Below are 13,157 nucleotides of genomic sequence, written 5' to 3'. Positions count from 1 at the left end.
TGCTGCGTTTTCTGGAAGCAGCTCAAGGTTGCTGGAGCATAAAGGGCATGGGAGACTGTGGTGAGAAATGAGCTTGAAGAGGAATGCAGGAACACGTCTTGGAGGGCAGGAGGCATCACTTTAAGGAACGTGGATTTTGTTCTGCAACTACTGTGGATTAGTGAGCAGAGTTGGGGAGACTGAGCGAGATGGGGTACATGGCCAGCCACCAGTGGGTGCAAGAAGACATAGTCCCTCTTCTGGAGCATGAATCCTATTGAACGATTTTGAAGAAAAAAAAATGAGTATCAAAATAAGCACAGATATTTTATGGAGTAAAATAAATAATAATGAGTATTTATTTTGATAAGAATATCAGACATTCATAAGCTGCCTGGCATGTGTTCAGCACTGTCCTGAGTGTTTTCGCTGGATTGCGTAATATAGTCCTCAGGACCACCCCACGAGGCAGGTTATGATTCCTGTTTTGCAGAGTGAGTGACTGAGGCTCAGAGAAGGAAAATAATTTTCCCAGGGTTGGCCCTGGACCTGGGGCCTAAGCCCAGACAGAGTGAGCCCAGGTGCTTGCTCTCAACCACAGGCATTTTTAGGGCTAGAACAGAAGATGTCAGAGATGTGCTGTGTGCCTGGAGGTCAGCCGGAAGGGACTTGAAGATACCTCGGGCCAATGCCTCTCTGAGCTCAGTTTCTTATAATCGTAATGAAGGATAGCTGAGACAATCCGTGTGCAGTGTCTTTTAGAGCAGAGGCTGGCTCAAATGACGTGCACTACACACATTAGCTGTCTGAAGAAAAGCTGGAGAACCTCTGCCACTGAAAGGTCTACTCACCTTGGAATGAGAAAACCGACTCTAGAGGCTTCTGCCCTTAAGCTTAGGCAAGTCCCTTAACCAACTGGTTACAGATTCCGCTTCTGTATAAAAGAGGATTAGACTTGCTTTTCTTATGGTGTCTTTTAGCACCAAAATTCTGTGGCTCTGTAATGTTCTCTGTTTGCCTTTTTGTGAAATTTTGCTTTAGATTTTCCTTACATCACCGTTTGGAGAAAACCCAGCTCACACACATGTAAATGGTGCATTCTGCACCCGTTTTTTTTCCACTGCTTTATTACAATGGGAATGACTTCAAAGGCTTCAGAGTTCTCTTGGTTTGATTGAATTCGTGAGTGCCTGTGTGGTTCAGGCTTCTCAGAGCAGAGCATTTGTGACCCTCGATAAGGCCATTGGCAAAATTCGGTAAACGCATCTTCGATTTTTTTTTTGTTTAATAGAGTTGTCCCCACCTAGCCCCACAATCCAAATTTGGAACATAGGATTTGTATACTATTATCAAGAACATGTTTTTGTTATACAGATGACATCATTACATCTTAAATTTTTTTTTTTAATTTCTGTCAAAACTGGAAGCAACCTAAATTTCCAACAATAAGGACCACATGCACTACTACGGAGCTATGGAGTGCTAACAAACAGATAAAAAGAATGAGATAGCTATTTTTAAACTAACACAGAGTTTCAAGACATGCAGTTGTAAAACAAAAACAAAAAGCACATTTCAGATCTGTAAACATAGTATGACTCATTTATAGCTAAAAAGCATGAAAACCAGTACATATGCACATACATATATGAACGCATAAGGACCTCCAAGGGAGGGAGCTGGGGCACCAGGACGGCTTGTGTCTGGGGTGTGGGGGCTGTCCATTAGGCTTATGCAGCTTTATTTTTACTAGGAGAATATATTCATGTATATTTTTTTTAATTACAATTAGATTTTTAAAAACTATCAAATTATCATGGCTTTTAATGTAACTTTCTTTTTTTAAAAGTATATTGGTGGCACTAAGTTTTTTTTTTTTTGAGAGTCTTTTCTCTTTTAATTTGTTGTTGATTTTTTTCCGATTACTGAAATAATACTTGTTCATTATATGATATTCAAACTCCAAAGAAATATAAAAGAAAAATACATCCCCTGTAGTCCTAACCCCCTCCCCATTATAGCCATCTTTGATAGTTTTATGCATCTATCTCCTGATTTTTACCTAATATCCATGTTTATGTTTTCATAAACTTTATGGATTTTTTTCAGTTTTCTTTTATAACATCAAAGTCATCAAGACGGAAGAAAAGGATTATAACAAGACTCTCAGTAAAATTTACACAAGATGACTCCCACCATACTTTATTTTTCTTTTTTAGTATATTTTTCCAGGCAGTCTTGCTTCCTTAATATGAATTTTTCAAAACAGTTTTTGGGAGGAAGAAGTTGCTTAGATATTATTGTCAAATCATCTGACAGCTTGTGGGATTTGATTAGAAAAATGTGCCTGCAAATTGACAGAAATTGAAGAGTTAAAAATATTAGATGGACCATTTTTCCCCATCATACATGGTATATACATGTCACTTATTTTGAGTCCACATCTTTTCAAGAAGGATGCCCACTTCTCCTTTTATTTACGAGAAAAATGGACCCTGTCCATGAACATGATAACCACTTTGTTCAGTGTCTTCTCCAGAAGGATAAGAAACCATTTTACCCACTCTCCTTCCCAAACACATTTTTGTCAGGAGATCTGCTGTTCTGGACTTGGCCATAATTCTTGCCATTTGTGAAAAAAAAAAGGCATGGAGCCCCAAGGTCAGATAGATATGGGTTTGAATTCCATTTCTGCCTCTTGCTCACTGTGTGGCCTTCTCCTCTGTTGGCCGCTGCTCCTCACTGGAAAAACAGCACATGGCTCAGAAGTTGATCACAAAGCCTGAAGGAGAGAAACATAACAAGTTTAACATGTAGCCTCACTCATAGTGCAAGCTCCATAAATGTTAGTTCCTTTCCCCACTTGAAGTTTTCCAAAGTGCTTTCACCTCTGTTTTCATGGAAAGCTCCCTGATTGGGCAATGTGAAAATTACATCCGACCCGGATCATTATTCTTAGCCAGCCGACCTGGGGTGAGCCATTTATACTTCCTGCGTCACAGTTTTCGTATCCTAAAACAGATGCAAAGCATCTCCCCTACCTTGTTTAGGTTCACTCTGAAGCTCAAGGTGAAAAGGGAAGGAGCAACACATTAAGCTCTGAGAAGACTGCTCCCCAGTGTCAGGTGTCATTATCCAGCTAATCGATGGCCAAGGTTACTCTGTTATGTACTAAGGCCAAAGGTGATTATTTTGGCACTGGTCACTCGTAAGGAATTATGTTTCTCTCCTTCAGGCTCTGTGACCAACTTCTGAGCCACGTGCTGGTTTCCCACATCACTTCAGTGACTTAGTCAAGGTCAAACAGCTGGTAAATTTCATTCATTCAATCCCACTCATCCACCCAAAGAAAATGAGTGGGAAAGTTGCCCACCTGTAACTTGAGTGTTAGACCAGGCATTTTCTGCTGCACCCCTTTTCAACAGGGAGGCAGACCCCTGCACCATGTTTGACAGCACCCAGCTCTAAGCTCCGTCAACCAGAGTCACTCATGGTGGGCTCTGTCCCAGAGGACCATGTGCAGATGCAGTGTGGCTTGAGTGATGGAAATCTGACTCCAGCCTCCCAGCCTCAGTGTTCTTATTTACCAAGTCAAAGAAGGGATTAGATCAGCAGATACCAAATGTTCCTTCACAGACAAATATTGGGACGTCTTAACTTGTAGGTATGAGATGAAAGAAAAAAAAAGCGGAGCAATGTCATAAACTTTCATAATGTTAAATTTATTTAGTGTAAAGAACTTTCCTTTATTCTAAGAGCATGCCTTTCTACTTTTTTGGTATTAAAAATGCCCTTTGGTTTATAAAGTGATGGGGAGAGTAGATGATAGTTGGGTTGCTATTTTTGTTGTCTGTTGATGGATTTTTCATACATCCCTGGCAAAATTCAAAGAATTTACCACAGGATAGTATCTTAGTTTTCCCAGACTGCTATCACAAATTACCACAAACTGGTTTGGCTTAAACAACAAGCATTTATTGGCTCACAGTTTTAGAAGTCAGTTATACAAATCTGTTCGCAAAACCATGCTTTCTCCTTGGATCAGTAGTGGTCTGGTGCTGGCTTGTTAAAATCCTTGGGGTTTCTTGGCTTGTATCTCGATCTCCCATTAACATGGTAATAATGTCCTCTCTTGTGTTGCTTCTGTGACTTTGGGTTCTGGATTAAGACCCACCCCCAGTCATTTGGGCCCCTCATCTTAACTAAAAATAACACCTTCAAGAGGTCCTATTTACAATGGGTTCATACCCACAGGGACACAGATTACGAACATGTGTTTGTTGGGGTACATAATTCAACCTACCACAGATAGTCCCTTGATCCCTCTGACTTTTTTCTGGGAACTGCCAAGGCCATGGACAAGGCAATCGCTAAGTCCCTTTCTGGCCATGACACTCATAAAAGAAACAACTGAAGGTCTTGAGCCTCCCTTACTGATCAGACCTCTTCTTCAGTCCTCTTGCAAAATTAGCTGCACTGAAGCAACCCATTAACAGGAACCACAGTCTCCTAAAAATAACCCTTGGAAGGCTGTACATGCCATCAGGGTTCTGACAATTGCATCTGTGCCCATTGGAGAAGATTGGCAAGGCCGTGGAGGTTGGATCCACATGGAAAGAACCCAAGCCAGCCCTGATTCTCTTTTTCCTGTCTGTCTGTTTTTTTATTCATAGGATGATTTCATTGATTTGTTACTCAAACATAATGGCCCAGCTACTGATGAGATTAGGAAACCAGCACAGTGCTTTACAGTTTGGAAGTACCAGGGAATTGATTGTGCTGCTGGCATCTCCATGGGCCCTTTGCTGTCAGCAGCTCTGCTCCTCAGAGCTCACCAGGGAGCCAGAGAGCCATAGGCTCCTAGAACTTCAGCTCAAGAAGGCCACTTAGGGGTCATTCAGTCCCAGGCATCCATCCAAAGAAAAGAAGCAGGAAGTTGCCTACCTGTGATTACAGATGGAGGTGCAAAGGAGCTAGGACTGGATCCAAGTCATCATCATAAAGGGAAACAACATTAACTTAGTGCCCCATCTGCTGGACCCTAACTAAGCCTTCACCAACATCACCTCACTTAATATTCACAACAACACAATGAGGCAGATGCTATTATTACCCATTTTACAGATGAGGCAACTGAGTCTCAGAGGTTAAATAGTTTACCAAATATAGCAAAGATGTGGGGGGTCTGATCCCCTACGTTTGACTCCTAAGACCAGGCTTTTAACCCTTATGCTATCATGACTCAAGTCTTCCAATAGCATATGGATTCTTTTTCCTCCAAGCCCTGCAATATTTCACTTCCTCCAGTGCAATAAAAATATATATATATATGTATATATATATACATGTATATATATATATATGTGTGTATATATATATATATGTATATATATACACCATTTCCTAGGTGCTTGTCTCTCTTTGAAGATTTGCAAGAACAGACTATGGATCCCCCAAGTAACTACTGAGTTCTACTTCTCGCCTGTGAAATGAAGGGCACTCTGCCTACCTCACAGGGCTATTGGGAGGATTAGCTCTGTTCCAAATCTGGTGCAGAGTAGCTGCTAGTATTAATCAGTTTTGTGTCCCCAAATCCTAGAGGCAGTCAGTGCCTGGCTTATCATAGATGCTCAGTTTTGCTGTGCTTCAATGAACAAGCATATAAATTAACAAATGATTAAAAGAATGGATGACATAGTCAGCCCCTCTTCTTCTGGTTCCAAAATCCTAACTGGGAAAAAACTTAAAATAGAGTTGAAATAAAAGGAATCCCTAAGTGACCTTATGTTTATAAGTTCCTTGTTTTTGAGCTAAAGACTGCTAAAAACAGTTAAGTCAGAGACATGTTCTAAGAGGGAAGACATCGTCAGGGGCTGATGAGAGAGAGACAGTGGAACATGTATATCAAGTGCCTGTTCTTTACCAGACCTGTTCAGGGGTGAAAGTACGTGGAGCTAGGGCATGGCAGAGCAGGGATACAGCTTTGATTCTATTGAGCTCAGGAGCCAATAGTTTCCATAACTCCACTCCACCTCTCAGCTGTTTCAACCCCCATTTAGGTTATGCCCCTAATTTCCTAGACAGATAGTAGAATAACTGGGTGCAGATGGTGATCTCGCTCCCTTTCCCAAGGCTTGCGATGCACTGACTCATCTGCTGATACAGTCCTCTTCCACTCCGTTCCTTCCAGGAGCATCACTGCCTTCGCATTAAAATCCTGGGAGACTGCTACTACTGCGTTTCTGGACTTCCTGAGCCCCGCCAGGACCATGCCCACTGCTGTGTTGAAATGGGCCTCAGCATGATCAAAACCATCAGGTAATTTGTTCCTGGGGCCCATGGGTGACTGCACTAAAGGGCAATCTCCTTCCTAATACCTGGACCTTCAGTGTGCACAATGGGAAGGACAAACCAACCCATCCGTCCTTCGTGATCCATCATGATTTGGAAGATGAAGTCCTTTGACTTATTTCACAAAACCCACGTGTCTATTAGTTCTCTATAATGAACCTACATACCCACTCACTTAGTTATTTCCTAATTATTCCTCTTTCAGTTATTTGTGCAGCACATTTGAGTTGCAGCTTTCCTTCTGGGTTTTAGCAAGAAACAAGACCAGCATACTCCTTGCCTTCAGGGCAGGTTCCAGTGCAATGGGAGAGAGGGACACACAGACAGTCTCAATATGGTACCGTAAGCTCTGTGATAAATCCAACCCAGGGTGCTTGGGGAATAGAGGAGAAACAGCTAATTCAATCCACATGTTGGAGAAGGCTGTCCAGAGGTAGAGATGTCTAAGCTGTTTCCTGAAAGGTGAGTAGAAATTAGCCAGATCCTGCAGGTGGAGTGGAGAGCCTTAAAGCAAGGAAGAGCATGTGCAGTGTCCCGGAGCCACTGCTATGGAAGCTGGTGCAGGCGGGAGGGAGTGGACAGGGTGAGAGGTAGGCTGCAGGGCGGGAGGCAGCCAGGGCCTGCAGGACCTTCTAAGACATAGCAAGGGGTGGCATTTTGTCCCAAGGGCAATGGGAAACCATTAAAGGGCTGCCACCAGAATCAGCTCTATGGATGTACAAGTGCTTTTGGCTTTGGTCAACCTTCCTCACAAATAGAGACTTAAATGAAGGGGGAAGAGATATTGACACCAAGATTCCGGAACTAGACAATCGATAGCTGTGGGACAAAGGTTCAGTGTTGTCTGGGCTCTCCTCATGGTTGCAGAATGGTTGCAGCGCCTCCAAATATCGCATCCTCACTCAACCACAGCAAAGGCTGTAAAGAGGGAATATGCGAGGGGGAGCTCTCCTTTGTTTATGCCTTCATCTCATAAGGGGTGAAGAGTCTGGCCACAAACCAGCTAGATGACTCCCCAATACTTGCAGCTTGGTTCGTTTTTTTTTTTCCTCCCCCACCCCCACAGCTTGGTTTTATGGTCTAATGGGTATGTGATCCTTGGATGTGTCAATCTGGATTAAAGGTATGAGGACAGCAGACAACAGCCCTTAAACCTCCCTCCGACACACACACATACAGCCCTCCACTGCAGGCTCAGTTTACCTGCCAGTTCCCAGGACCAAGCCTGGAATGGAAAGGAGGGATTAAAGCAACTAGAGCCTCACATTCTAGAACCTAAGTGAGGCAGTCACATCACTTCGCCCCTCTCCTCCCTTCCCCTTCACTCTCCACTGTGCTCCTCCCCTCCTTCCTCCTCCTTTCTAGCTCTTGCTCTTGCTCTGTTTTCTTTCTAGATATAAAAAGTCCCCCCTCATAATTAATCTTCCCTCTCACTTGCTAACCTTACTGAGGTTGTGTTTTCTGCCCCTGTCTGGGAGGCAGTGTGATAAAGGTGAAAGAACAGGCTTTGGAGTCCGACAGATCTGGGGCTCAGTCCCATCTCCACCATAACTGGCTGTGTGACCCTGGGCAAGTGACTTAACCTCTCTGAGACTCAACTTTCCAATCAAGACCTGGATATAACATCATCCATCTTTCTTTTTTTTCTTTTTAATTTTTATTGGGGTTGTTCAGATGCCATACAATTATCCAGAGATCCAAAGTGTACAATCAGTTGCCCCTGGTACCCTCATACAGCTGTGTACCCATCACCGCACTTAATTTTTGTTCAATTTTTAGAAACTTTTCATTACTCCAGACAAGAAATAAAGTGAAAGATGAAAAAAGAAAAAAGAAAAAAAAAAAAAAAGGAAAAGGAAACTCGAATTCTCCCATATCCCTAACCAATCCCCCTCAATTGTTGACTCGTAGTGTTGGTATAGTACATTTGTTACTGTTTATGAAAGAATGTTGAAGTACTACTAACTGTAGTATATAGTTTGCAATAGGTGTATATTTCTTCTATATATGCCCCTCTATTATTAACTTCTAGTTGTATTGTCATACATTTGTTATGGTTCATGGAAGAGTTTTCTAATATTTGTACAGTTAATCATGGACATTGCCCACCATAGGATTCAGTTTTATATATTCCCATCTTTTGACCTCCAACTTTCCTTCTGGTGACATATATGACACTGAGCTTCCCCTTTCCACCTCATTCACACTCCATTCGGCACTGTTAGTTATTCTCATATCTTGCTACCAACACCCCTGTTCATTTCCAAACATTTAAGTTCATCCTAGTTGAACATTCTGCTCATATTAAGCAACCACTCCCCATTCTTAAGCCTCATCCTATATCTTGGTACCTTATATTTCATGTCTATGAGTTTACTCATTATAGTTAGTTCTTATCAGTGAGACCCTGCAATAGTCGTCCTTATGTGTCTGGCTTATTTCACTCAGTATATTGCCCTTGAGGTTTTGTCATCAACCCCTTTTTTTTTAAGTTGGTTTTGTTCACACACCATACATTCCATCCTAAGTAAACAATCAATGGTTCTCTCTATGGTTACATATTTATGTGTTCACCACCTTCACCACTATCTATATAAGGACATCTACATTTCTTCCACAAGGCAGGAGGGAGAGTCAAAGAAAGTAGAGAGGCAAAAGAAAGAGGAAAAAAATATGACAGCTAGGAAGTAGCAAAAGGAAAAGTAACCTTAAATCAAAGTAGAGTAAAGAGACAACACCACCAATGTCATGCCTCCCCTATTCCCCCCTCTTATCTGCATTTACCTTGGTATATTGCCTTTGTTACATTAAAGGAAGCATAATGCAATGACTCTGTTAGTTATAGTCTCTAGTTTACGTTGATTGCATCCCTCCCCCAATGCCTCCCCATTTTTAACACCTTGCAAGGTTGACATTTACTTGTTCTCCCTCATAAAAGAACATATTTCTACATTTTATCACAATTGTTGAACACTCTAGATTTCACCAAGTTACGCAGTCCCATTCTTTACCTTTCCTCCTTTCTTCTGGTGTCTCACATGCTCCCAACCTTCCTCTCTCAACCGTACTCATAGTTATCGTTGTTCAGTGTACTTACATCACTGTGCTAACATTTCCCAAAATTGTGTTCCAAACCACGCACTCCGTCTTCTCCTATCACTCTGTAGTGCTCCCTTTAGTATTTCCTGTAGGGCAGGTGTCTTGTTCACAAAGTCTCTCATTGTCTGTTAGTCAGAAAATATTTTGAGCTCTCCCTCATAATTGAAGGACAGCTTTGCTGGATATAGGATTCTTGGTTGGCGGTTTTTCTCTTTCAGTATCGTAAATATATCACCCCACTTCCTTCTTGCCTCCATGGTTTCTGCTGAAAGATCCGCACATAGTCCTATTAAGCTTCCTTTGTATGTGATGGATTGCTTTTCTCTTGCTGCTTTCAGGATTCTCTCTTTGTCTTTAACATTTGATAATCTGATTATTAAGTGTCTTGCGTAGGCCTATTCAGATCTCTTCTGTTTGGAGTACACTGTGCTTCTTGGATCTGTAATTTTATGTCTTTCATAAGAGATGGGAAATTTTCATTGATTATTTCCTCTATTATTGCCTCTGCCCCTTTTCCCTTCTCTTCTCCTTCTGGGACACCAATGATACGTACATTCTTGTACTTTGTTTCATCCTTAAGTACCCAGAGACATTGCTCATATTTTTTCATTCTTTTCTCCATCACTCCTTTGCATGTAGGCTTTCAGGTGTTTTTTTCTCCAGTTCCTGAGTGTTTTCTTCTGCCTCTTGAAATCTGCTGTTGTATGTTTCCATTGTGTCTTTCGTCTCTTGTGTTGTGCCTTTCATTTCCATAGATTCTAGTAGTTGTTTTTTTGAACTTTCAATTTCTGCCTTATGTATGCCCAGTGTTTTCTTTACAGTCTCTATCTCTTTTGCAAAATATTCTCTAGACTTTTTGAATTGATTTAGCATTAGTTATTTAAATTTCTGTATCTCAGTTGAAGTCTACGTTTGTTCCTTTGATTGGGCCATAGCTTCATTTTTCTTAGTGTAGGTTGTAGTTTTCTGTTGTCTAGGCATCTGACCTCCTAGGCCACCCCAATCAGGTTTTCCCAGACGAGAACAGGCTCAGGTCACAGAAGGAGGAAATATTCAGTATCTGCTTTCCCTGATGGTTTCTCTTAGAGCATTGATACACCCGTGCTTTTCTGCCTGGCAGGTGCACCTGTCAGCCTGTCACCAGCTGGTATAAGAGGGTGTGGCACACAGCTCTCCTCCCCCAGGCTTTGGGGTCTGGTTCCAGAAAGGCAGGCAGTAGAGCTGGGCCCCTCCCTTTCCTCTTGGGAAGCTATGCCCCCTCCAGAGAGGTCATCTGCATATCAATAAGTTCTTTGTTTCTCTGGCTCTGCTGATCAAAGTGTTTTGATTTTAAAATGGCTGAGGCTGTCTTTACTGCAAAGCACTGTGAGCTGAAAATGGCTGAGTTTTCTCCACAGAGAGAGAAAGGGACAGAAAAGCTCCCAGGTTCACCCATCAGTCAGAGATATCACCCAGTCCTCTGGGCTCCCCATCCTGAGACAGATATGTCCTCTGAATCTCCCAAGGTCAGTTGTCACCAAAAGCCTCTGTGTGCTTGTTGAGGATTCGCTGTCTGTATTGAGCAGTTAACATTAAAACCCCAGTTGGAGCTGGGCTGAGGTACACTTGCTTGTTTGGAGAGTGCTGCTCTCTAGCACTGAGCAGCTTCCATGAGGGAGGGGCTCTCGGCTCTCGGCTCTCGGCTCTCAGCGTGGGTCCGCAGTTTTACTTACAGATTTTATGCAGCGATCTCAGGCATTTCTCCCAGTTCAGTTTGGTGGATGATGAGTGAACAGTCACATTCGTCTCCCCGCAGTTATTCCAGGTTATTTACTAGTTTTTTGGTCATTTATGAATTGTTCCAGCGGGGGACTAACAGTCTTCCACTCCTATGCCACCATCTTAGCTCTTTGAACATCATCCATCTTGAGGGTGGTTGTAAGGCTCCAAAAGGATGATTTTCATCCTGGGCTGGCACCAAGTCGGCTCTTACTCAGCTATTATTATTATTACTGTTTTTCTTGTGCCTATTTCCTTATCCCAATCCTGCTCTTACTGCCCTCAGCTGGAGACATGGCACACATAGCAGTTGAAGGCTGAATTTACAAGTGCTGGAAGGAAACACAAATTTTTTTCGTTGGGCATTTGACTCCTCCAGCTTGTTAGGGGAAGTGCCTGTTCTGTGTGTCTTTACACACATTTTCTCTTGGCAGAGAAAATGAAAAAGCAATTAAAATGCAGAAGAAATGCATTCCTCAGCACCACCACCACCAAACACCCCTCAGCAGGTTGTAATTTATTCCAAAGCTAAATGAAGGATGTTTTTGTGCCTTCAAAACACCCTGAGAGGATGGGGTGAGGAGAGCTCCCCAAAAGCGTTGCCCCAACTCCTGGCCGAGTGAGCCAGATTCCTCATGCCATGCTTGGCCTGCTTGCTTAGGAAAGGAATGTACTGACATTCACAGGGAACATACCAAAATTCACCAAGCACAAACAATACACCAAGAAATGTGCTAGGCATTTTAACAGCATTATTGCATTCAATTATCATAACAGTTGAATGCAATAATTTTTTTTTTATGACGTAAAAAGTGAAGTTTAGAGAAGTCTGGTAAGTGACTTATCCAACTTTGAATCCAGCTTTAACTAACTTCAAAGTCCATTTTCTGGGTAAACACTAGCTGAGTTCCTTATAAAATTGCAAGTAAAAGAAAAAACATAATAATAATAAATTTAACCTTGTAGATCATGTCTCTTAAATTAAGTGTGCTCTTTTGTGTGACCCATGATTTTCCATGCATGGTTTGCTGGCAAGGAAAGATCTAAGACCATTCTTATCTTCTTGGATCAATGTGTTAACATCACCAAGTGGTTAAAGGGACTGATTATGTGTTACATTTGAAGTTGCTCTGCAAATGGTAAAACAGGAGATAAAAATTTGCAGTTGTTTGGAAAAACATGAAGTGCAGTTTGTCCCCTCCAACCTCTCCCAGCCAGGCCCCTCCACAGCCCTGATAATTATTAAGAGAGGTGATTTTTCAGGCACACTGGACACAGAGTAGAATCATATATACATTTTGATAGCAGTGCTTGGATTGCATACCCGAAGACTCAGGTCTGAGGCCTAACTGCTCTAAGGCAGAGCAGAGCCATTTTGGAATCTCCCCCCCACAATGAGCCCAGTATCATAACCTGCCTGGAAAACTACTGAATTTAAAGTTCTTAAAGTTCTTAAGAGTAAAGGAGGCTTTTACAAAATGGAGCATCACAACTTGGAACTTTTAATCACAAAGTCCCACTTGGATTGTGGAAAACTGCATTTTCCCAAGGGAAATTGACTAAAGAAAATCATATTTTTCCAGAAGCTGGCATCATACTCTCTTGAGGAAAGACCATCTTTTGTTGAAAGAAGATGTTAATGAGCCGCTGGCAGTGAGGGCAGGACCCCCAGGAAGAAGTTAAGTAGCCAAAGATGGTTCCAAACAGCCGTTTAGGTCGAGTCCTATTAGTGGCCTGCAGGTGAGCGGGGTGTGCAGGTGATGGGGCAGAACCCATCGCCCGGAGACAAGGGAGCTGTCCAGAGGCCACTGGCCAGGCTCAGCTGCACAGGCAGATGGACAGAGACCGGAGGCACCCAGAGGCCACAGCGCCAGGTGTCTGAAGGCCAAAATTCAAGATTCTTTTCTGTTGGGGCAGGTTTGCATTTTTATTCTTCTAATCAAAAGAGAAGCAATTTGAGGATCAGGAGA

General features: G+C 42.4%; 1 protein-coding gene across 2 annotated transcripts in view; it reads left to right on the top strand.

Annotated features, from left to right (window-relative positions):
- ADCY8 (adenylate cyclase 8) overlaps positions 1–13,157 on the top strand; it is a 269,505-nt gene that overhangs the window by 105,611 nt on the left and 150,737 nt on the right. For both annotated transcript variants that reach the window (XM_037803325.1, XM_037803324.1), the window contains exon 5: positions 6,170–6,297. In XM_037803325.1, coding sequence (XP_037659253.1) covers positions 6,170–6,297 — 128 coding nt within the window. The remainder of the gene's footprint in view (positions 1–6,169; positions 6,298–13,157) is intronic.

The sequence above is a fragment of the Choloepus didactylus genome, chromosome 14 (genome assembly GCF_015220235.1).
Source record: "Choloepus didactylus isolate mChoDid1 chromosome 14, mChoDid1.pri, whole genome shotgun sequence".
NCBI lineage: Eukaryota > Metazoa > Chordata > Mammalia > Pilosa > Megalonychidae > Choloepus > Choloepus didactylus.
The sequence above is the reverse complement of the archived record's forward strand: the minus strand, read 5'-3'. Positions and strand labels throughout refer to the sequence as shown.